This window comes from Rhea americana, unplaced genomic scaffold, assembly GCF_003343005.1.
Source record: "Rhea americana isolate MKP2758 unplaced genomic scaffold, rheAme1 scaffold_1, whole genome shotgun sequence".
In the NCBI taxonomy this organism is placed as follows: Eukaryota; Metazoa; Chordata; class Aves; order Rheiformes; family Rheidae; genus Rhea; species Rhea americana.
In genome coordinates, this window is record NW_028185038.1 from 13,320,716 (window position 1) to 13,345,491 (window position 24,776).

At 43.9% G+C, this 24,776-nt stretch overlaps 1 protein-coding gene across 1 annotated transcript; it reads right to left on the minus strand.

Moving 5' to 3' along the window:
- Positions 1 to 444: 444 nt before the first annotated feature.
- MCM10 (minichromosome maintenance 10 replication initiation factor) lies at positions 445 to 22,633 on the minus strand. The gene is made up of 20 exons (XM_085299201.1): positions 22,593 to 22,633; positions 19,106 to 19,156; positions 18,539 to 18,859; positions 16,883 to 16,987; positions 16,114 to 16,248; positions 15,472 to 15,646; positions 14,399 to 14,564; positions 13,430 to 13,597; positions 12,872 to 12,988; positions 10,810 to 11,009; positions 9,571 to 9,671; positions 8,438 to 8,539; positions 8,224 to 8,341; positions 7,094 to 7,322; positions 5,901 to 6,054; positions 4,844 to 4,962; positions 3,685 to 3,798; positions 2,736 to 2,881; positions 2,477 to 2,519; positions 445 to 2,049 (listed from the first exon to the last, which is right to left on the minus strand). The coding sequence occupies exons 2-20, from the start codon at positions 19,110 to 19,112 to the stop codon at positions 1,966 to 1,968; spliced, it is 2,604 nt and encodes an 867-aa protein (XP_085155327.1). The 5' UTR covers positions 19,113 to 19,156; positions 22,593 to 22,633; the 3' UTR covers positions 445 to 1,965.
- Between the last annotated feature and the right edge of the window lie 2,143 nt (positions 22,634 to 24,776).

Genomic DNA, 24,776 nt, shown 5'->3' on the forward strand with positions numbered 1-24,776 from the left:
AAAAGAGGTTGGGCAGGTCACATCAACATTTGCACCAGACTCTGCTGGGCCCACAGCTAGCTCACATCCAGTATAATAATAATGCAAGAATAACTTTAGAGCAGTGGTGTGGCTCTTCCTTGGCTCTCAGAGAGGCCAGACATATATGCCTACCTATCACAGTGCATTCATGAAGATAAAGCATTATCCCATCTTTGGCAGTTAATTCTGCAGCAACTTCCTTTGCTTCAGTCAAAGGAGCAGGAACTCAGGAACGCGTGAAGCTTTCAACTTACCTGCTGAAGGTTGTTACCAATGTGAAATTTCTCATTGGTTTTGTGCACAGTTGGAGTTATGGACCAAGAGCCAACTCCTTTTGGTGATTCAGCAATGAACTCTTAGGCAAACCAGGATGCTGAGAGCAAGCAGCTCTTCCTCTTCTTCAGAAAAATGATACCATGCAAACCCAGGCAGTGTTTTATTGTGCACTGTATTTAAAGCTATTCTGAATGACGAATCTATAGGGAGTATGACACAGTTACATATCTACAGTCAAACAGTGACTCCTCCTCCATCAAATGGTACTGACACAAGACTGAAACAAATCTAATATGCTGAGCAGACCTGCTCAGCACTAGCACCAGTTGGAGACAAAGGCTGCAGTATACAGAGGTAAATCTGTCCAGCTGCCCAAAATTGAGGAACTTAATTCTTTCCAGCTCCTGTGTAAACAAAGAATAAGGCGAAAGGTATCTACAATAACACTGACACACGGGATACAGTTTGTGGCAGTTTCACCAAATCATAGAGGTAGTGATTTTAGGTACCTAAAAGACCCTATGATCCTACTAGGCACGAGCTGGGGACAGCAGAAGGCTCAGGTCCAGGAAAACCTACATGAATGCAGCCAGCATCCCTACAGGGATGTGCTTTCACAGAAATGCCTGTATAAGGACAGCCCTTCTGACCACCTCTTGGAGACGGCATTCAGCTTGGTCTGAAACAGCTACTGTCTTCTAGGCTGCCATGCCAGCATCTAAGGCTGACAGGGTAAAGACCAAGAGGGATTTTCAAAAAGTTTAAAATGCTAGCAAAAGCTATCAAATGTAATCTTTCAGGCCTTTAAAATCACTTGCACACAGATTCATTAAAACGCCTTTTTGAAAGTGGAGCTGCAGGTCTGCAGCTGTAGATACTGTACTGCAGATAGTGTGCGGAAGCCAGTTCAGGCTGTGCAGTTTGGAGAAGGCTTTTACAGGAGCTATGATTAGTCTGCAGCATACACACTGCTAGTTTGCAGTGCCAAAGCCATTTSAGTGTTATTGAACACATAGGCCACAGAGGCAACACAGCAACAACCTGAAATCTGTTCCGAAGGGTCCAGGTGAGCAATTTCAGAGACATGGAACAGTGCTGTGTGGACATAACCCTCTCACACACTGTTATGACTGTCCACAGCTGAACACCACTGCAGCTGTACACTGCTAGCAGCAAGAGAATTCCTTCCAGTGCTGGCACAGCTGAACCGGAACAGCATGATGGCCTTAGGCACTGTGTTATTAACTTTACAAGTTCGTGGAGTCTGCAGTCCTCCCGGTTCATGATGGTTTGTCATTTAAAATTCTGGTGGGGTCATTCTAAGCCAGTCATTCAACATATATGTGGGATCCCTAGAGATTTCTTGGTACAAATTCCACAMTAGCTGTCTCTTTCCTAGGCTAAATCTAGTAAATAAGTTGTTACTAAGAACAGGCATCAACATGTGTTTCACATGCAGCCTTATTCAATCAATTTTWAAAAAAGATCAAAACTGAGAATTGATGCAGTGGTCTGGTGGAAACTTCATGGATGTCCTTTTCATTAGAAGTCATTTCTCTGTTCATTCACTCCTAAAACCAGAATCCTCTTAGCTTTGCAGTAAATATATGTGTGGTTTAAACATAGAAATGCATCCCTGTGTTGTGGAAAAAAAAAATCAACTGCAGATCACTTAAGACTGTTGAGGAATTTTGGTTGTTCTTCTCCTCTTGGTAAAAGTGTTTCTCCACCAATCTTTGGACCTTTCTTCTCCTAGAAAGATAAACCATGTAGAAAAGGAAGTTAAATGTGTAGCAAGATGGTTTCTCATCAAATAGTTCTATGACAGAAGTTGTGGCAGGGCTAAATTATCTGATATAATTTTGACAGAAGCTCTAAAATTTTGACATTCAGAGTTCTTACAAATCTAGTCAAATGCAAAATCCCCAGGAGTTCATTGAAATGAAACTTCAAGAACAAAAAGCAAGGAGAAACTCCACTAAAGCAGCCGAGAAGGTTTGCCTATTGTATCTCATTCTATCTCACAATGCACACAGAGTGACAGTACRTCACCAGTAAGTATCTGAGAAGATGCAGAGCTGCTCGATTTTGCAGAGCACTGATGCAAAGCCTGGGGCAAAAGCACCAAGAAAAGCAGCCAGACAGCTCAGGTGTTCAGAACCTGCTGGCTCATGCTTACCTTCAGCATCCCATCTCGCTCCCATTTGAAGAGGCCACAGGTACTGAAAGATGAAGATGAAAGGTGAGGACCATTGGGGTATCCATTTGCGGGGTGCATGTGTGTGCTTGTCCAAAACTAGCCCCCACCTTTTTTACACCACTTAGCAGCAACAGCTAACATTCAAGTCTTAGTACATGCTAATGTGATARTTTACTTATGAGTGGACAGTATAAAAACCTTTGTTACTGTTTATGAGGCTCAGAGGCTCRCTGCCTACCTGCAGGACTTTTTGGGGAGCCTGTCAAGGGAAATAGCTCGGTTGCCACAAGGACATTTGAAAAATCGCTTGAGGCCATCATGCCAGTGGTAGTCATGGTTATCCTGCACACATGTCTCCAGAGGCTTGAAATAGGTGTAATTACACTGTCAGAGAGGAGAGAGAGAGAGAGAGCTGTGAGTGTTTCACTAGTGTGTAAGAGCAGTTCTGTGGGCTGCTGAGAGCTGAGCATCCAGAGGAACATCCCCCTCTCTTCTCCCATCCCAAGGCACCCACCAATCTGAAAAATCATTGTGGCTTTATCACTCCTCCTTCTAATGCTGCGCTCTCCTCTTTGCCACAAACCATGGGCCTGCTCCTAGCACCATGCAGGGCACAGAATAGCCCTCCATGCCACCCCAGACAAATAGGAAAGGCTGTGAGAGGGGAAAGTACAGCAGGGCTGAAACTCCAGGGATGGGAAGTAATTCTTCCCTTCCTTCAGTATGCTTGAGACAGTAATAAAGCTCCACTCCTCCTTCTGATGGTAGAGTCCCTGGAACAGCAGAAAAAGGAGTCTCTGTTGTTTTCCAGGCACTGGGCTTCATTTATCCTGAGGGTCCTGGTACAAAGCACTTCAGGGGAAGGAACTGTGATCAACAGATGCCAGGACACCAACGTCCAGGGTCCACTGGCTGCTGACACAAACACCAAGTTGAAATGTTCAGCCCAGTACTAAAGTCTGCCTTCCTGATTCCGCAGTACCTCCAAGCCATTGCTGCATGAGCTGCTCTTTACAGCAGTCACACAGAATGAAACGGTCTCCATTTAATCCTGGCACCAAACTGTGGCCAAGAGACTGACTRAAGGGAGTCAGCAGGAAGGTCCCGCACCCTCCGTGCAGTCCAGCCTCACTCCCTTGCTGTCATTCTGACCTCTCTGTGCTGTGTCACTGTTCCCCTTCACTTACCGTTTTACATGTCACAACTCGACAYTTTACTTCTTTAATGTTTCTCATCTTCTCTTCCATTTCTTCCTTTTTCACTAGTGGCTGAAAATATTGTTCCTGCAGCTCAGCCTCAGCCTGTCAAAGCATAGGAGAAGGATTGTGGGGAAAAAAAGATGGGAGAAGTCACCTCACATCYAGCCTTTGGGCAAGTCACTGGGCCTGACTGATGCAGCCTGCAGTCTGGGAGGAAACACTATATATATATATATATTTTTTTTAAATGCACATAGTGCACGTGTTCTACCACCACTGAAAAACAGCCATCTCTCATGTCATCTCATCTGAAGTGAGACAGTGGAAGGGTTTAACAACAATACATGCTACTGAAATGAGCATGCACAAGAGCACAGGGAGAGGTCAATAGGCAGGTATAGTGAATAGGTTTGGTTCTTAGCCAAAATGGCACTCCTCAGAAGACCTTAAAAGAACCAGGACTTCATCCTAAAACACTGTGTACAAAAGACAAAAGTCCTGTGCTGCTGGRGGTGCTGCACCTCCTGGAAACACATTCAGCGATGACCTTGATGGGAGAAATGCTACCTCTTAGCTCATCAGTGCAAGTGTTGACATTTTGCAGGCCYCACAACTCACACAAGTCCCAGACTGAGGTGGTCACAGGATTTAARTGGTCAAAATGAGAAGAAATGAAGGACAAAACAGGCAAGTGTCCATCTTTCCTGGAGGGAAGAAAGATCTTGCACAGATACCGCCCTCTAACCAGTTGTCCACTGTGTTACAGCAGGGACTCAGGCAATTGGAAGCTGGGCGGCCTGTCCCCTCTGGGATAAATATTGGAGATGGTAAAGATGGAGAAGTCCTTAAGTTCACTAGCTTTAAAGCAGAGGGATTTCTTTSATCATCTGCTGACCAGGAAGCTTCACTGAATCTTGCAAACACAGCAAATAAATATGACAGCAACTTRACCTTACCATGTCTATGGTAATAATACAGATCTGTAGGCACCATACCCTGTGTGCTCAGAAACCCTTGACCCTCCTCTTCAAAATGATTTGGTGTCTATCATATGTTTGGGTGCCTGCTTCTCACTGAAATCATTACAGGGAAGTCCAGGCAGCTCCCTACTTTTGAGTACTCAAACATGGTTGGATTGAGGCCATACCTCTTTCAAGAYGCCCGTGTGCTTGGACTTTGCATTTAGGATTTTCTGGAACTCTTCTGATTCCAGATAGGCCAGCTGTTCTCGACGTTTCTTTTGGGCAGGCTCCAGTTCATTCATATCTAGGGAAACAAGAGGAATTAGTGCTACAGAGGCCAAACTCAAAACAAGGCTGTGATTTCTAAGCATAATCGTCACAGTAGACTTTGGAAATCTCAGGTGTTTCAGGCAGATGTTCAGGTCAAATAACAGGTTTTAGTAGTTCAGAAGAATATGAAGGCAAGTTCAAAGATGGATTCAGGAAATTAGAAGCGTATAAATATTAACATCAAGTCCTCTCTCAAAGCACTATACTAGGAAGTTTCACAGTACTCCTGGGAGARCAATCGGTGTTCTCCTCCGTACTGATGCAGAAGCTTGAATAAGATTAAGCAATTCACCCAAGGTCACACAATAAATCAGCAGTAGGGAAACTCACRTTCCAGAGTAAAATTCAGATACATCCCCAGGTGTGATTATTTCTTGGTTTCACAGAATCACAGAATTGGTAAGGTTGGAAGGAAACTCTGGAGTTCATCTATTCCAGCCCTCCTACTCAAGCAGGGTCACCTAGAGCATGTTAGACAGGGTTGCATCCAGGCAGGCTTTGAATATCTCCAGAGAAGGAGACTCCACAACCTCTCTGGGCAACCTGTGCCAGTGCTCTGCCACTCTGACAGTGAAGAAATTYCTCCTCACAGAGGAGGAATTTTACCAGAAATTGTTCCCTTGRTTAAGTCACCCATCCATTGCATCCATTGGTACTCAAATGCTAGAGCAAAGAAGTTGGAGAGGAGGACCAGAAGCTTATTGTAGACTACATCTTATAGTTTATCTCCATAAGGTTAGGGATCATTTAGCTTTTGAGCCAGGTCCTCTATGCAATAAACCCTTTAAGTTCCAAATGAATTTAGTTTGGCCTCTCTTTGGCACAGCACATAAGCTGTTAACACAGTAACGGGTGCTCTGTTCAGCAGGACATAAGCACATCCTTTATGTTCTAGAGACTAACATTACATACCATTTCCTGCTTCCTGTGGTTGAGCAACATTTTTCTCAACTCTTTCAGTAATTTCTAGGACATCACTAAGATCAGATCTTTTCCGCTTGACACTGTTTGGATCAGTTTTAGCAAGAATCTGGCCTTTTGCTCGTAGTCGGTGTATTGCAGCTAGCTAGAAAACAGGAAAAAGTGGTGAATGTGTAGCTGACCAGTCTGGCTCCCACATAACTAGTTCCAGAAGTAGCAGAGGAAGTCTCTGAGMGTTGAGTCTCTCAACTAGAAGAGGCAAGATCCACTGGCCCAAGGATGGAGCCRGGCAAAAAAGAGGCCCAACAATATYCCCAGCTCTTCTGTGCATGTGGTAATTCACCACATCATCCAACCTGTGATCACTTGCCAGTCCATAAAATGACTCTTCCTGATGCATTATCAGGTTTGGAATCTCTGCAGCTGTGCTTGAAGTGCTTCACAGATYTCTTAAGCTTACCAGAGGAAAAATRAACAATGGAGGTTTCCACATAAATCAGTAATAATTGGGAACTAATAGAAAATTGCATAAAACTATTTTATCTCATTGTCCTACAATGTTGGATCCTTCTTCCTACTAGACTTGATGGAAAAGATATGTTTCCTCGACAGATAGGGAGCAGATCTCTGCCAAGAAACAATGCAGTCTGTTTTGGCTAGGAACCAAAATTATTCAGACTCAAGAAACAACATAGTTAAACCAATAGAATTCACTGTCGCATACCTGGCAAACAGACACATCCACAATACTCCTCACTTGCAAAGACAAAGAACAACTSTTGCACCATTCCAGGATTTTCCAGCAGAAATCCCTTGCCCCTCCCCAGTATTCAAGAGTTTTCATGCTTGTAAAATAATTAACACGTGACCAAACCAGGTGGATTTTAAATTAACAAGAGACACTAGCTCCTATGGCCAAGGTAGGTCTTCCTYTAGCAGCTGTTCTGCTGTTCTTAAAGTTGACTACAGTCAAGACAGTAGCATGGACCTTGGTACTACCAGCTGTTTGGAACCAGAGGTTTATTATGTACTGTAATACAGATCAATCTGATTCCATGGATCTGGAACTTCATCAAAATCAGCACTGAGGCAGCCTATGTTTGATCAAACTCCTCTATTACCACAAACTTCCCTTAAACTCCCCTTTCTGACACTCAAAACCCACCCACTCAAAGAGTTGTTACCTTTTTGGCTTCAGCCAAGCTGTCTAGCTTTGGTGCAGGAGGTGGAGACCCATCATAGAAGAGGATATCTTCTCCTTCTGAGAAGCCTGTACCAAGCCTGGGCCTTTGGGGAGTTGACATTTTTGCAGCTTTGGGAAACTCTGACCCAGGTGTTGGGGAAGAGAGTGAAGACTGTCTGGAGGAGGACAGAAGTGTGGAGCAGCTGGCTTTACTTGTGTTCTGGAGAAACCTTTGAAGAAGGCAAAAATAATCAGCTGAAATAAAGACACAAGTCACAGAAACAGAAAGGTTTAAGAAGCAGGTATGAATGCCAAGGGGTCCAGAAATTATTATTTTTGATTAACTGGCCTTMTATTGCTAGTAAAACATGCAGCAATTCAGCCACTCAGGAGAGCAAAATAAGGCAGGTAAGGAACTCACTGGACTGCTGAAATCAAGAGTGACTTAGAGAAGGCTGAAAAAAGAGTGAACCACCAATTTCTTTCCAAAACAAAAATCAGATAGAATTATCAAATGAAGCTGGGAGGTGGGAGCTGAAAGCATGTGGAAGGACAAGTTTCTTCACAGAACAGGAACTCCTTGTCACAGGAGTCAATTAAAGTCTTACGTTTACACAGATCCTGATAGAGAGATTAGAAAAAAGAATCTCTTCAGAGATACTCTAACAGAAAGCACTGTACCTTAGGAAGTCCCTGAGCCACACACTGTCAGAGGCTGGAAGAGTATTTGGAGGAAATATCACTATGATTGTGCCTACTGTTCTACTCCTGCTCTAGGTTCTGTTTTGGCTCCTGTTGTGGCTACTTGGCTATTTCAACCTCAATTTCACCCAGTATGGTCCACGTGGGGTTTTTGTTAAGTTTGTATACAAGAGATGCACAAAAGTACTTGGCAAATCTTAGGTTCAGAGGATCACTACAAGCCAGTGATGAACAGAACCAAAAATCTTGACCCCAGTTTCCTACTCTAATCAGCCTCCTCCCATTACACCTTCCCACTGCTGGGTACTGCACTGGAGTGTTTGCTTCTCCACTGAATAAACAYTTCCTATAAAAACAGCAAAATGCCTCCACAGCTATGCTTAAGGCCACAATAAGGGGTCCCTTCCTATAAAAGCCTGTTTGTATTACCGCCTCTGAATCTCTTCAGATCGCTTTTTTCTGGCCTCCAGCAGTTTCTGTTTCTGTTGCCTGAGCAGTGCTGAAGCAGAGATAGACTGGAAATTGGCCCCTTGCTTCTTTTCAGCATCTGAAAGAAAGAAAAAACAAAACTAAACTAATTTTTGCTTAGAAGAAGCTGAGTTGTTATCAGGAGTGGGCTTTCCACTGGGCACAAAGAACATACCAGCTTTGGTCCAGTGTTTGCAGAGGTTTCGTGCTCCAAAGGTTGGCTGTGCCAGCAGTTCTTTGAACTCCTCAGAACATAGCGCAGGTCTCTTTGCCACACCTAGAGTGGAAAAGGCAGAARCTCAACAAATTGAGAGCAAGGAAGGGAAAGCCTGGTTTTAGAGGTAATTTAGGTTGGAAGGGAACCCTGGAAGTCATCTGGTCAAGCTCTCCCCTCAAAGCAGGGCCAACTTCTTAGTTCCATTAGGTTTCTTGAGGCCTTGTCCTCAAACACATCACAATGTCAATAGACATTTCCACCCCTTCAGGAATTTCATTAGCTAGTCCTCCACCAGCCTTGACAGTCTGAGGTACTTCTACAATTCCTATTTTTGGAATGYTTAAAAGGTATTAAATATTATCACCGGAGAATTAAGACCAGCTAAAAGCTAGGGCCAGGACACACACTATGTTGCCAGAAATGCAGACAACTGTGGGAAACTGAAAGAGAGTTTAGACATTTAAGAGGCATCTAGAACATACAGTTTGAATAATCTATCATTTGCTGTCCACYGAGTATAAAGAGAGCCATCATATTAAGTGCTTTGCAGAAAGAAAATGGAGGCAGAGAAGTTCAGTGACTTCCCAAAGGCTACGGAAGGAACATGCTTTGAAGAACACGAAAATAAAGGTGGTAGAAACAGGTTGGGTAATCAGGAGGTCACCTGCATTGCAGAGCTRTTTCTGCTTTATACTTTGTATTCCTTGGAATCCCTTGAGACTGACAGAAGTCATTTATTTTAATCAATTAAAATAAATTCTCTGGTTCAAAGTTCTTAGAGTTTCAATTTCCCRTTAATCTGGCAAAGACCTTCTGTCACTGTCCAAAGACAGAGCAGGAGACTTAATTTAGKGGCACCAACGGCAAATGATACATGGAGGTACACAGTTGCTTAGCTACATTTCCCTTGCAGTTGTGATCTCAGGAGGGAAAAGGAGTTTAGGTCAATTGAGAAAGCAGCCTGCAAATGGCTATCTTTGTAGCAAACCAATTGCCAGATTTGTTCAGTSAATGACAGATTCTGGGGACACAGCTACACACCAAGTTGAAAATATATGATGGGAAAAGAGACTACATAGGTTGTTAGGTACCAATTTTCTGCCTGGTTTCCTGGACAATTGCATCAACTCCTCTCACGACCAGATTGGAGAGAGTGGTTTGAATTTTCCTTTTTGGCACTGTAGCTGCTGCACTAGAAAGAAGGAAAAAAACAAAATCAGAACATCAGAGTTTCTCCATGCTTAGAGCAGGAACAAGAGCTTAAATACTAATCTAATGCTTCAACAAAGCTCCAGTTGTCCTTTACTCAATCCAGACTGGGTCCTCTCTCCTATGACCCATCTTTGGGAAGGCCTGGGATCTAAATCCAAATACCAGTACRATGTTTAGAGTCTCCCATTTCTCCCTGGATTGAAATATGTATTTCCTAAACGTTGAGAGAATACTAAACACGTCACAGCTAAGCCTTGCTCACAGTTAGCTCCAAAGATGTAGAGAGCTGGAATTGCTTCATTACTTTGGAGTTGCACAGGTTATTGGACTGCAGTGGAAGGGAAGCAAAGCAGTGTGTAAGCACAGGGATCTAGCTGTCACTCAAGTCTTTGCACAGCTGACTTCAGTGGGATTTGGATGTATGCCCTAATGCCTCAAGGCTAGCATGAGATGCATACAGATCTACTGACTTTGGTTACTTAGTAATACACAGGATGTACTACTGTCTCTTTATTAACACACAGTGATACTCTATCTCAGTCAAGGAAGAGAATATGCTGAGCCTGGGATTAAAATGTAATGAGCCATGACAAATTTTGGTACAGGAACAGCACTGAAAATACTGTCTTGGAAATTCAAATGCTTGGGACCTCACAGAATCACAGAATCGGTAAGGTTGGAAGGGACCTCTGGAGGTCATCTAGTCCAACCCCTCTGCTCAAGCAGGGTCCCCAAGAGCATGTTAGACAGGCTTGCATCCAGGCAGGCTCATGATGAAGTTCATTCGTGTTCTGCAACACAACACCATCTGGCTTCACAACACAGTACTAATTTAGAGCTAGAAACATCGCCCTGCCACATACCAGGACGAGGTCAAAGACTAGATGTGGCTAAAGTTTTCCTATCAAATACCAGCTCTGTTATTCTGTGAGTCCTGGAGGATTATACCAAACACGAGGCATTTATTCTTTTTTGATGAATGTACTTAAGTCAAAGGAAGCACTAACTACATGCAATTTCTTGAAGCTAGTTTCAGGCTCACTTGTATAACAAAGTGAAACTGTTCAAAGGCAGAAAAATGTGCTTTAGCTCTAGGTAAATGAGCCGTTTTATCTTACACTGAGGCCGCATACGCTGCTGAAGAGACGCCTCCATAGTAAAACCCATCCTGACACAGCCTCTCCTTCAAACTGGGATTTTTCCGAGCAATTTTCTTGGGTACACGGCCTCCAGAGAAGGTGGACTGCAAATCTGCCCGCTTTGAGCTGAGCTTCTTGTACTGGGATTGTACATGATACTGACAATATTCACAGTCATTCTGAAGAAAAGAAAAGGGATAGAGCTGTTGCAGAACACAAGCAATTACAATATACTTCATTCCCTCAACCAAGTTTATCTTTTGGCAGCTAAACTGAAGGCACAGCTCCATTGTAGCTCTCCTGCAATCACTCAACTCAGTAAACATATGTCCGCAACTCAGCAACGAAAAAGCCAAGTTAAAATTTCACATTCTAATCACTGTAAAAAAGTAAAATCCTGTACATTGAGGACTTTCTCATCCCAGGAATCTGAAGGGCATTGCTTGGTTCAAGTCAGCTGAAGTTCCAAGTCCTTGTGACATATTCTGTAGACACGTAAAGGCTTCATGCTTCTGAACTGTATACCATTCTCTAACTGGTTTAATCACAAAGAAAAACTAGTGCCAAAGAAAGGCATTTCACGCACTTCAAATTAAACAGGTTTCAGTGTCAATCCACAGGGCTTTGGAATTGAAGATAGTGAGTCAATCTGTCAGAGACAGCAGTATCATAACAGCACTCATTCAGGGTGTTCTTTAACTTTTTACCAACAAAAAGAAATTACTCCATTCTCTTGTTAGGTATTCACCTGCCCCAAAGTCATATAACAACAATGAACTTATTATTAAGCATTTGCACCTGCCCTATGAGGAACAGCTGTGAGAGCTGGGCCTCTTCAGCCTGAGGAAGAGAAGMCTGAGGGGGGATCTGATCAATGYGTACAAGTACCTGAAGGGAGGGTGTCAAGGGGACGGGGCCAAACTCTTTTCAGTCACCCCGTGTGCCAGGACAAGAGGCAATGGGCAGAAACTGAACCACAGGAAGTTCCRCCTGAMCATGAGGGGGAATTTCTTCCCTGTGAGAGTGACGGAGCACTGGCACAGATTGCCCAGAGAGGTTGTGGAGTCTCCTTCTCTGGAGATATTCAAGGCCTGCCTGGATGCAACCCTGTCTAACATGCTCTAGGTGCCCCTGCTGAGCGGGGAGGCTGGACTAGATGGTCTCCAGAGGTCCCTTCCAACCTTACTGATTCTGTGATTCTATGATTCTAAGTAAAYAGTAGTCAATTCCTTCAGGAGGTCTTTTTGCCAGACAGCCTCCATCCACCATGGCTTGTTCCAGGTGACACCAGAACATCTCCCTGTTGAGACCGAGAACCCAGTGCACAGGCTGGGTGTATCTGCAATCACAGTCCTGTTTTGCTGCAAGTACCTTCTGTATCTGCCCTCTTCCCACTCCTGGCATACTCTTCATCTTCTCCTCTCCGTCTAAATTCTGCCCTACTAACAATGGCCTTTCTGACTCAGATGCAGATCTTTTCAAGTATCGTAACATCACTGTAGTCATGAAGAGATATTTGCAATGGAGTTCTGCAAGTACTTTAAATGAGCATACTGGTTTATTGTATAAAATATTTTTTACTATAGTTACGGTTACCAGTGCAAACCAGTGCTGTCGCCAAAAAAAGAAACCCACTATYTTTCTCATGTTTGCTCCTACTTCTCTTCCACAGGCAAATATATATATTCTGGCAGCTTGCGCACACACTGGACCTGGGAACTCATTGTGGTTATCATCATCTCCAAAAAACACAACTATTCCCCCAAGAAAAAAAATCTATTTGTTTTACCTATGATGAGTTCCCCTGAGCACTGCATGGATGCTGGTACTGGCACARAGGATTGGGAGAGGGTCTGGAGATGGGGACAGTCATGGGTAAAGACCATCTCTTTCCACTACAGCACCACCCTTCCATTTAGGGAATTACAGTACTCGGTTTCACCTCYCAGTATTTCAATACACCTAAATTAGTCAAAGAGTAAGAGCATCAACACAAAAGCAGCAGCCATATTAAGGATGTCCTAACCACTGAGATACAGACCAAGTTCACAATCTGTGCACAGGGATCACCATTCTTCTTCCTGGCTTTGCAGGTCCCCATGTCCAGGGCTTCACCCATGAGGAGGATCTTCTGGGGATGGTCAACAGACAAACACACCTAGAAAGAAATAAGAACATAGCTTGATGAGGACTGGATGGGTTCTCTCCAGAAGTCATTGGCTTAGGTCATTGGTTCAGTTTGGTATCAACTAAAAGTCATTCACTGGCCAAGCACTAGGATCTGACCCTCTGGGAGCCTAGAGGCCTCTCAAGAGATTTCTAGCCAAACTTCACAGCACAAACCCTCATGCAATGGAGCAGCAGTCAGCAATCTGCATAGGATAACAGGGACTTTTGAAGTCTGGGCTTCCAAAAGGCCATGAGCAAATATACACTGTACAAATAYTTGAACGAAATTTAAACTAGTACAGCAGACTGCTATGATTTCAGCCTTAATATGTGTTATGAAGATAAATCTCAAGCAGATTTGAAAAAGTTTAGCCATGGATTTTTATCCATTTTTATCCATTTTTAATGGGCAAGTGAAAAATCATCTCACCTCATCTGAGCCCTCTTTAGGTTTCATGAGATTAGCATTGAGCAACCCAATGACTGTGCCTTGGTCGGTCTTCCAGTGCTCTTTGTGGACATCACCAAACAAGAACAGTGAGACACACTGATTGAGATCCCGTAGGTCGTTCAGCCGCCAAATACTGAAGGTTCTGCCCTGTAACAGATATTCACTTTCCTTTTAGCTCTCAATAGAGGACACTGATTGCATCCTCTTTTGAGTTATTTTGATTTTGTTTATTCCTGAGGTCTCCTGCTTTGAAAAAGCACAAGGTAATCCCAGTGGTAGTTTTATACAATATGTCCAGCCATGCCACATCTCCAGTTCTAGGCTTCTTATAGACCAGAACAGCACATTAACAGCACCAACAAGAGTAGCTGTAGGAGTTGTAACAGATGCTGCTGTTACCACCAGTTTTCCTGATATTAACAGCCAGATAGCACTCCTGCTCACTGAATAGAGGTTTTAACCCAACTGAACAAATGAAACCAAAGCATACCCATATATTCTGTTTTATAAATTACTTTCTATAGGACATGTACAACATATAGGATAGAATGACCTCTAGGGAAATGAAGGAAGCAGCATTTGCTGGCACACTTAAAACAAGAGATCTCTCACTGTCTAGAAAGGGATTGAGGATCCTTTCTCTTACGCTGGTATTTAACATGTAACAGTGGATGAATAGATTTAGAGATTTACGTCATGGCCAAACTTTTAACAGTAATTACAGTAATTTTACAGATCAGGACAATAGCACCAGATCAACTAATGACTTAAACTGAGGACTGAAACCAGCATCACTGCATGAAACCAGGTAAGCCAAGATATTTAAAAGATTAGCTTTTCATTAATTCGATGGAGCTGGTTGATGAAACTAAAAATCTAATTAGTTTCTCAGCAAAGATGACCAGCATTTTGCTAGTTCTGAGCGAGGGATACAATGAAGTTACTTACATTATTTGAGCTCTGAGGAGTGACCTTCTTTACTATGACTCCAAATGTTACCCAGTCTGTTTCCTCCAAATTTTCTCCAGCAGATTTGTTCCTTATTTGTGACAGTCTGATCAGCTTTCGATTAGCCATTTTCCTCTCCATTTCAGCTGATGAAACACGGGGTTTTCTATAGCAAGCAAAAGCATGTAAGAGAGAAYATATCCCTTGTCATAAATGGACAATCAAAAACGTCTAGCACAGCAAAAACGTCTTTAAATTCTTCAAGTTATAGCTGGCAACTGGCATCTATCCATCCTCCACCTTTGCACGATACTCCTTGCAGCACTCCCTAGTGCTCTATGCCTGAGGATCACTGCATTCTCATGGGGAGATTATGTCTCACTTCCAAATGCCTCTGCATCTTATTTCACCCTGAGATCAACTGAAACAAAAGCCTCAGTTCGGGATACTGTACAAATATAAGAAAGCTATCGATCATGCAATTTGTTCTTTATCTGAATACCTGCACCACAACTTTGCCCTGAGCCTGCATTAATTCTGTTCATTTCAGGATGGAACAAATATTGTGAGTATTTGAGCAAGGATTTGAAAACCAGCATGGTTTCTGATGAAGACGTACACCACAAGCACTCAGAGACCTCTTGCGGCCAGAAGWAGTATGGGGAATCTCAAGTGGTTCCAAACAGTACATTTTGCTTTAATCTGCRCAACAGGTGCATGATCAGGCCTTGTACACATCCACTGCTTCCTTCCTCCATCACTGAGGACATCCCAGGAGAGGCAGTTCTAACAAAATGATAGCTTACTTGCCAGAAAAACACACAGGTGAAAAGAGAAATAGAAATATGGTAATAAGCCAAATGTCAGTGTTACCTATTTACAGACCAACCAGTCAATGCTAGTGATGATTGACTAATCTGACACGGSCAAACTGTGCAAATATTGCAAACCAGAAATCCAGTCCTCTGCTCATCACTTGTGTTGCCAGCATCGCAGGATGTTGGCCCAATTGCATTCTCTCTCGCACTATCTGAGGGTGATCCCCAGACAGAGTTTAGTGCCAGGCTGCTGACCTTAATCTCAGTCCAGAGAAGGTTTCCACAGACACAGGCTGAGCTGTTGCACTGGAGCATGTGGGCACCTGAGGAGTCTTGTCTCTGGTCATTTTACTGGATGTGTTCCCTGGGGCAGACTTGAGAGGCTGGAATGCCAAACTGAGAACTTGCCGTGGAGGAGGMGTCTTGGTCTCTTTTAGCAAGAAAAAAATGGAGGAAAAAGTCTTGATAATGAAAAAAAAATCCAAATAAAGACAACGCTAACTTACTCCTAACCAGACACAGGAGACTAACACAATTAAACAGTAAGTTCTCCTGGTCAGCTAAGAACAGACAGCTCCAGATCAGTTGTATGTAACTCAAGCAATGAGTTCTACCTGGAGATGAGCTGCTGAGACTCCTATTTTCCAAGTAAGCTAAACTGTAGCATAAACAGCTGCAAACTACAGTGCTGTCAGTGACCAGCTTTGCCACAGCAGTACAGAGCATAGCACCTACTGCAAAGAACAAAATAATTGACCCAGTAATGAGCAGATTGTTACTGCTGCACTGGCTCATGTAGTACCAGTCCAGATGTGTCTATACTGCTGTTATGAACTAGATACACTTCTGGACAAAAGCTCAGCAAGTGTTTAGTGAAAGGCAGACTGAGAATGGTACCTGCTGGAGATGTCTTTGATTTCTGGATTAGTCGCTTGGCTGCTGGTAAAGGACTGTCCAGCTGGGCCGAGAAACACGGTGACTCCTGTAGTTTCTGAACTTTCCTTTCCTTTAATGGATGACAGAGTGATTTACCTGGCCGACAAAACCAAAAAATATTTTATGAGATCTCAGTAWCTGGACTCAAATACTAAGAATTGTTCCAAACTAAATAGTTCTTTGAATAACAAGTCCAAGTCACAGACCCACATGGAAACCCTTGCACAGAGCTGCTAGTATTTGAAGTGCAACAGTGGAAAAGCCCCAATGGCTCTTCCCCTTGATGACTCAAAATTCTGAATGTTACTGAAATCACAAGCAATAGGAAGTAGAAACATCCCCTGTTTTTCAGTTTTGCCATTTYTCACCCTAGTTTTGTTACTTCCATACCCGATGTGTTATAACAATAAACATAGCTGTATTTTCTGGGCATACCAACACCTGCCAGTAAGAAGGGATACTTCCATCAGAAGAGCTTGGAGCTCTTTATTCACAAAAGATATCCCATGTAGTATCAACCCATGGTACAGATACCAAAACTGCAGCTCCTTGATTTAGTGCATTGTCACAGTAGTCAGTAGCTGCAGGAAACAAACAGTCTGCATGAGAATACACCAGACCACCATCCCTCTTTACTATTCAACACCCACTTTAGGATGTCTGGAGTCCTGCCTATAAACTGCATGCTGGGAGGCCAGCAATTAGAAAATCATTTAATTAGTCTCATTACCAGGGGTTTTCTTCTCAGGCTCTGAACTGGATGGCTGCCCAATAGCAGTCTTTTGCAACTGCTCTTGTAACGTCTTCATCTGTTCTTGCAATTTTCTCAGCTCAGCTAGGAAAGAAAGGAGAATAAAAAAAAGAATAATAAAGACAATAGCTAGGAAGTCATTGCAAACAGAGATTTATGAGATCCCCAGAAGTTTGGCAGTTTCTCTACATCATAGGAATTTAGAAAAAAACTAGACCCAGAATACAGATCAAGTTCTGGTTCTAGATAGCTCAGTGAAGGGACACTTCCCAAAACAGCCAGGAGCTGACTTCTCTCATATAAATACTTGACTTCATCATGGCACATTGCTTGCCATGTTGCATTCATCTTTCCTACTGAACATAAGACAATTTAAATAACTAATGATTGCATTCTTTAGCACAAAGAAGTGCTTCCCATATAATGAAATATATTCTGTGTGTGGCCTRGGTGTCCTAGGAAGGCTCTGCTGGTATGACAGAACTTCCTGCACAGCTGTTCCAAGGCAGGACCTGGGATCTCATTAATGTTTCCTCTCTCTGAAACAGATTCATAGTTTGAGTCTGCATAAAAGTGGTTGTTGGCTACACAATGGCAGGAACTCTTGCCTTGAGTGCTGGTCAACCAGTATTTATCCCATTGCTTTATAAAGCACTTTGGAGTTGGAATACGGGGAGCATAAATCCATATCTTAGTGGTTCTCTGTATCTGGAAACAACCACACCACTTTGCTAACTCATGATAACAGCAGGTCTCCCCACAGCCACATATCACCTGACAGTAATCTTTCATGAAGCTTTGGCTTACAAACCCCTAATTACATGGGAGGTATCACACTGTTATTGCTAACTAAAAATGAACTATGTCCCTGTAAGATAAATGGTCAAAAGAGGAGCTCTAGAAACTAGAAAAAAAAAAGTACTGTAAGAGCAATGAAAAACAAGTTCAGGACATGACTAAAGCCTTGAATATCTAGAAATCCAGCTAATCTTCTTGTCTAGTCAGCAAAGCCAACAGCTGTGACTTGACCCCTAAAAATACATTTCAGTCAAGGGGAGGGACAAAGATCCACAGGACCCAGTTCTGATAAATGGTGGTTTAAGACCATTAAAGGGAGAAGTGGAAGTTGTGCTGGTAAAAGATGCCAGAATGATAGCCCTGAATTATAGAATGGTAAGGTTGGAAGGGACCTCTGGAGATCATCTAGTCCTACCCTCAGCGTAGCCCATACAGGGATTGAACCCATGACCTTGGCATTAGCAGCACCATGCTCTAACCAACTGAGCTAAACCTGCCCCCTGAAGATAGAAAAAACATTGCTATTCATCAGACAAGGTACAGGCACATAGGTAACCTTCTCCATCCTGCTCACTAGAACAAGTTCAGTCTCCCTGACTCCCTTACCAACCCTCTGTTCTTCCTTTTGGGTCAAATGGATGGCAACGTTTGCCAAATGAGCAGTAAAAACTGAATTTAAACTGCTCTATCCAATATTTTTCACAAGGAATGCCAATATATTCTCTATCAGAGCATCATCTGATCTAAACTGAGTAGCTCTAAGTCATACTTTCCACTCAATAGTTCTCTAGAAATGATAAATATAGCAAATCACATWAAATATGCTGTTACAGAAACCTTGCAATTCTTGGTTGGTTTTCTCTTTTGCCTGACTAGGAGCTGAAGTCGGGACAGCTTCTTCCTCTTCCTCCTCTTCCAGCAGGTCATCCACATCTCCAAACAATGCAGCCAAATTCTCCTTCTGCTCCTCGACCACACTATCCTCAGCATCAGCCTCCTCAGTGTAGGATGCATCATCCTCTGCATCGAAGAGCTCGTCGTATTCATCTGGTTCTCCTCCCTCTTCCTCTGGRATGTCTTCCTCCTCAGAAGGACTCTTCTCCTCAGCAGCCTCACTTTCTTCCAGGAGGGAGGCTAACAGATCCAAGTCATCATCAGCTGAGGCAAAAATTAAACTCAAAGTTACTTCTTAGAGGAAAGCTGCCATGGAATAAAACATCCAAGATAGTCTATTAACAAGCTAATAACAACCAAAACTAAAGYGCAGTAGCAAGTGGCATTAAAAAAAAATACTTCAACTTTGGCTAAAGGAAGACAAAGTTTTAAAAACTTGATCAAATTTTATGAACACAAGAATTTAGAAACTAATTATTGGTCAGACGTCAACAGTAGGAAAGATCTTACCATCCATGATTTCACCAGAATTTCTTCAAGAGTCCCAGGGAAAAATATTCTCTGTTAAGGTGAGAACAAAATTAGTATTGTTGAAATGGATAAAGTAAGGATTCAGGAGATCAGACTCTTTATTTGATTATTTGTAAACCACTAGTTTGTTTTTGCTTATAGCTGCAGATGAGAACTCCATTAAATTTAAATTCCCCATGTACACTTTCTACACCTAAAGTCGATCTCTGCTGAACTCACTGTAGCACAAGAGCATTAGTTTTAGAAACAAACCCCATCACTTCTAGGAATTTTAAAAAATGTCTATCATGTTCCAGATAATAACCATTTTAATCTCACCAGTCCTGCATCATAATCATAATTTGCATTTAACTAAAGCAAGCCTTCCAAAAAGGGACATGTTGGGAGACAGTGAAATCCTGGTACCTTCTTCCAACATAGTTCTTATTCTTAAAAATGTACATTGTACGTTTCTCATAGCTCCTCTATTCCCCAGCCTGATACTAGCAGATATGTATGTATGTCAATGAAAAATAATAAGCACAGATAAAGGATCAAGGTAAGACTGGACAACAAGAAGAGAAATCCACTAAGGATGGCTTGCATGAGATTTTGTTGTGTTACATGAGACACACCTCCAGCCCACAAAATTCCGACCTGCAAATAGTTTAAGGTTGGGAAATCATATGGGGTATATATAAATACATGGCTACTCTGCTTTTCTACTCTTCATAATGTTACAGCTACTAATTCTCACCACTACTAGAGACCAGATACAGGCTGGATGGACCCATGATCTGTCCCCATATAATTATTCTTCAGTGGCTCTTGATGAGAATCTAGTAGAGCTAACATCAATATCAGCACTGGGTAGAAAAAAAAAGTTACTTAATAATAAACCACATCTTTGAATCTTTACAGTAGGGTCCACATGGAAGAAGATAATCTGGGTACTGTGCCAAAGAGAGAGCCTCAGATGTCTCTAAGAGAAACAGAAAGGGTGTCTGTCCTCCAAACTGTAACATATTTGAAATATTGCAAGAACCAGGTCAGAGTTAGAGAGCAGAAGAGTGAACAAGAACCTCAAGAGCAAAATCAACTAACGCTAAGTAGAGTTTGTAATGTGAGGCATGTCTCCATAGCGTGGATGTCCCTGAATGCTATATGCATGTCTGTGATATGCACAGACTTAGATAACCTACAGACCTTTCAGCCAAAGCCTGAGTGTTAAGAAATGACCACAGCACTGGAAAAGTAAAACAATAAGAAAATATGTAAAACTACATCTCCACCAAAGCTTTCTTTGAATTAATTTTTACAAAACTCAGAAGAGAGATTGGATATTTGAGACAAGCTTGTATTTACCCTATCCACAGCTGCAGCCAATATGGAAGCTAAGAGTTTTAGAGGAGCTAACCCTTCATGCTGCCAGTTTTAAATTCAGCCAGATTCTTTATTAACACTATTAATCCTAGTTCATGTCATTCAACTGGTCAGAGCAGGGATTTTGTGCTTCCTTGTGAATTATCTCAGATCATAGCTCCTGGCAGCTGCCTAGGAGTAATGCCTTTTTGACTCCCCCAAGGACATGGTCAGGTCATACAATCCCAACATGAGCTGCTCAGAAGCTAAACCAGTAGAAAAGTAGCCTTAAAAAAAACCAACCAAACAAAATTTTTTGTCAGTTTGGCTTTCTGAATCAACTCATCCTGGAGTCAGAGAAGTGCAGCAGGGAGGCAGGAGGAGCAGGATTGTGCCCTGTGGTCAGATGAACTCAGGATATGGCAGAGCTGCACCCAAGGGTACAACCCCCTTTGGAGCACAACCCCAGAGAGGCCAAGGCTGGCATCCTCCTGGAACAGCATTTGCCTTGCCTTCACCCGAGCACCAGCTTGTACAGGTGGGGCAGGGCAAAGGCAGCTGGATCTGCTCCATTATAAGGCTGTTACCCTGTGACCRAGAGGTTCGCACCGTCTCTCATTGCTCACCAGCCCAAACACTAACCACGGTGCCTGCTGGCCTTCGTGCTGCAGGGATTTTTGTGTAGCTCATGCATTCCACATTTAATATTTTTCTCCTGCTTGTTGCTCCAGAATATTTATTTTCGGCAAAGAAAAGTACRCTCCATCCCAGGGAATCTCCGATTCTCCCCCTGCCTGGGATCCACTGCAGCCCCCCCACCTTGGCAAGGGGATCTCTGATCTCCCCCACACACACACTCCCAGTGGATATCTGATTCCTCCATCCCACCCCATCCGGGATCCCCTCCTCTGTTCCCAGAGGATCCCTCCTAGGGGAATCTGATCCCTTCAACCTCCCTTCCAAGGGATCCTCGATCCTTTCCATCCTCAAGCCCAGGACWTCCCTGATCCCTTCCACCCCCACCCACAGGATCCCTTCATCCACCACTTCAGGGATCCCTGACCCTTTCCACCTCCAAATCCAAGAGATCCCTTTGGGGACTCTCAGTGGGTCCCTGATCCCTTCCACTCCCAAGCTCAGGGGATCCACTGCCCCACACCACCCCATACCTGGGGGATCCATGATCATTCTACCCCCCAAACCCAGGGGATCCACTGCCCCACACCACCCCATACCTGGGGGATCCATGATCATTCCACCCCCCAAACCCAGGGGATCCACTGCCCCACACCACCCACTACCTGGGGGATCCATGATCCTTCCACCCCCAAAGCCCAGGGGATCCCCTGCCCCACACCACCCCATACCTGGAGGATCCATGATCCTTCCACTCCCAAAGCCCAGGGGATCCCCTGCCCCACACCACCCCATACCTGAAGGATCCATGATCCTTCCACCCCCAAAGCCCAGGGGATCCCCTGCCCCACACCACACCCTACCCGGGGGATACATGATCCTTCCACCCCCCAAACCCAGGGGATCCCCTGCCCCACACCACCCCATACCTGGGGAATCCATGATCCTTTCACCCCCCAAGCTCAGGGGATCCACTGCCCCATACCACCCCATACCTGAAGGATCCATGATCCTTCCACCCCCAAAGCTCAGGGGATCCACTGCCCCACACCACCCCATACCCAGGGGATCCATGATCCTTCCACCCCCCAAGCTTAGGGGATCCACTGCCCCACACCACCCCATACCCGGGGAATCCATGATCCTTCCACCCCCCAAGCTTAGGGGATCCACTGCCCCACACCACCCCATACCCGGGGAATCCATGATCCTTCCACCCCCTCAAGCTTAGGGAATCCCCTGCCCCACACCACCCCATACCCAGGGGATCCATGATCCTTCCACCCCCCAAGCTCAGGGGATCCACTGCCCCACACCACCCCCACCCAGAGGATCCATGATCCTTCTACCCCGCAAACCCAGGGGATCCCCTGCCCCACACCACCACCCTCTACCCGGGGGATCCATGATCCTTCCACCCCCTCAAGCTCAGGGGATCCCCTACCCGGGGGATCCCTGRTCCTTCCCCCCTCTCCCCCGCCGCACTCACCACCAGCCGCGCGCGCTCCCCGSCACCCGCCAAAAACCGAACCGCAGCCCGCCCCGCCCCGCCGCGCATGCGCACCCGCCCGGCGGCGGTGCGCACGCGCCGCGGTGCAGCCGCCATCATTAGTCCTGGCAGCCCGGCGCCATCTTGATGGCGGTGGGGGCGCGGGAAGGAGGCGCTGGCCGTGTAGGAAGGAGTGGCAGCAYCGCGTGACGTCACGGGGCGAGGATGACGACATCAGGCCGCTGTCACTCGCTTGCGCGAAGCGMTGGGCAGTGTCGTGCGGCCGCAGGCTCTGGGTCGGGCTGTTTGCCCCAGGGTTACATCTGCRTAGAGAARAGCATCCTCYGGRCGTTACTGCAGTAGACACCCTAAGRATAAGCAAAATCATGGCTAACAGGCAATGCCTGTGTTAACTCAGCAAACTAAAAACTATGTATTTTTGCCCTATGGAGCTGAAGGGGTTCTGTAGTCTGGTTCAGTATTTCTTTGGTGTGAGCAGCTGTGCTTCTGCAAAAAAAAAAAAAAAAAAAAAAAAAACAGTATTTCCAAATATGTCTGAGTTCATTGTTTTAGTTCCTACCTGCTCATATGAATTACAGCCAGAAATGGTCCAGAAATTGCCCAAAAAACAAAGAGGAAGGTTTGAGCTCCAGTTCTAAGGGTCTTGCACTAAATCTACCCTGAAAGACAATATATAAAAGTGGGGTAGAGCGTCTCTGCTTTTTAAAAGCCTACTATTATGATTATGAAAGATGAATTATGGGCAGAAGTTTTGTGGTAGCTGAAGAAATAAAAAAAAAAAAGTCCAGCAAATGACAGGAAAAAACAAGATACACTCAGAAATCTGAAGCAAAGAGTGAAATGTTCTGCTGAATAGCTGAAATGCTTAGTTGGCTGGTACCAGGCACTCCTTGCCCAAGGGAAGGTAACTGGAGCCTAACCTGAAGTTTGATATTTTTTCTGGGATCTTTTGTGATTATATCAGTGTTCATGCAAACATATTTCTCTTCCGAGCAGGAACAGAGGAGCCTGAGAGAAACTGCAGGATCCAGCAGAAGAATGTGTGAGCCCTGAGGGCCCAACGCAGCCTCCTACGTGCAGCCACCCAGCTGCGATGGAAGTAGGGGGGAACGCCTTATGCCCCATCCTGCGCTGGTGGCAATCAGCAGGCAGACAATACRCTTGGAGATACCCATCTCTCCTTCTGCAAGCATTTCCCAGATTGCCTGGGGACCTATTTCTGGACCCTTTCCAGTCTGGGTTTTACAACTGAACTGAAATGAAACACTTCTGTTTCCATGTGGAACTGGAAAGAGAATACTGATCATGGGACACCTTGCTGTAGAAGGAATGTGTCTTATTAAAAACAGGGCTATGTGAACAGATAGTATTTCGTGGATGTGTAGTATCCTATGACTTTAAAAGACAAATGCATTTTATCTTTACTTCCATCTTAGGATATACTCTTAAACTTATGCCAATGAATGTGTTATAGCTATGGTCACCTGTCATGACAGACATTAACCATTCATTTGTCCTGTGTTAAATGGACTGTAGTTAGCAGTGATAACAGAAGAAAAATAATCTTCCCTATTGCATMAACAAGTTTCAGTGTATTTTGATTTTACTCTTTGCAGTTCCTCATCCTTTCTCATTTGCAACATTAGATCTAGTATCTTRTCTTTCTGTGAGGACCTGCTTCAGCTAATGCTCATGTCTGCCTGTTAGTATTCCTGTGCTTAGATCCCTTCTTTTACTGAAGCCTCTTAAAACGATTATTTTTTGGCTTCACAAATGCATAARTAATTCCTGCTTTGGCCTTTCACAKTGATATGCTCTGTTTTTATTGAGGTGAATGCTCCTCAGATGAAATCAGCTCTATTATTATTCTGTTAGTCTGATTTTGGCCTCATAGCACTCCCATCAAATTTTGATCATTGCTGAATCCATAACATTCACAAAGCTCCAATAATAAAATTGGATTCAGGGAAAAATCCCATAAATCCTACTGTCACAAAGAACTAATTAAAAGTCAGTAAGAGATTGCATCTGCTGAGAGTGYTAGTAATTGATGAAGGTTGCAATGAAGCCTATGAATCTCTCTTCACCACTGATTTCAGTCAACACTTGCATTACTTGAAATTATGGATGAATTTTGTGTGATAATGTGAGCTATAACAGAAA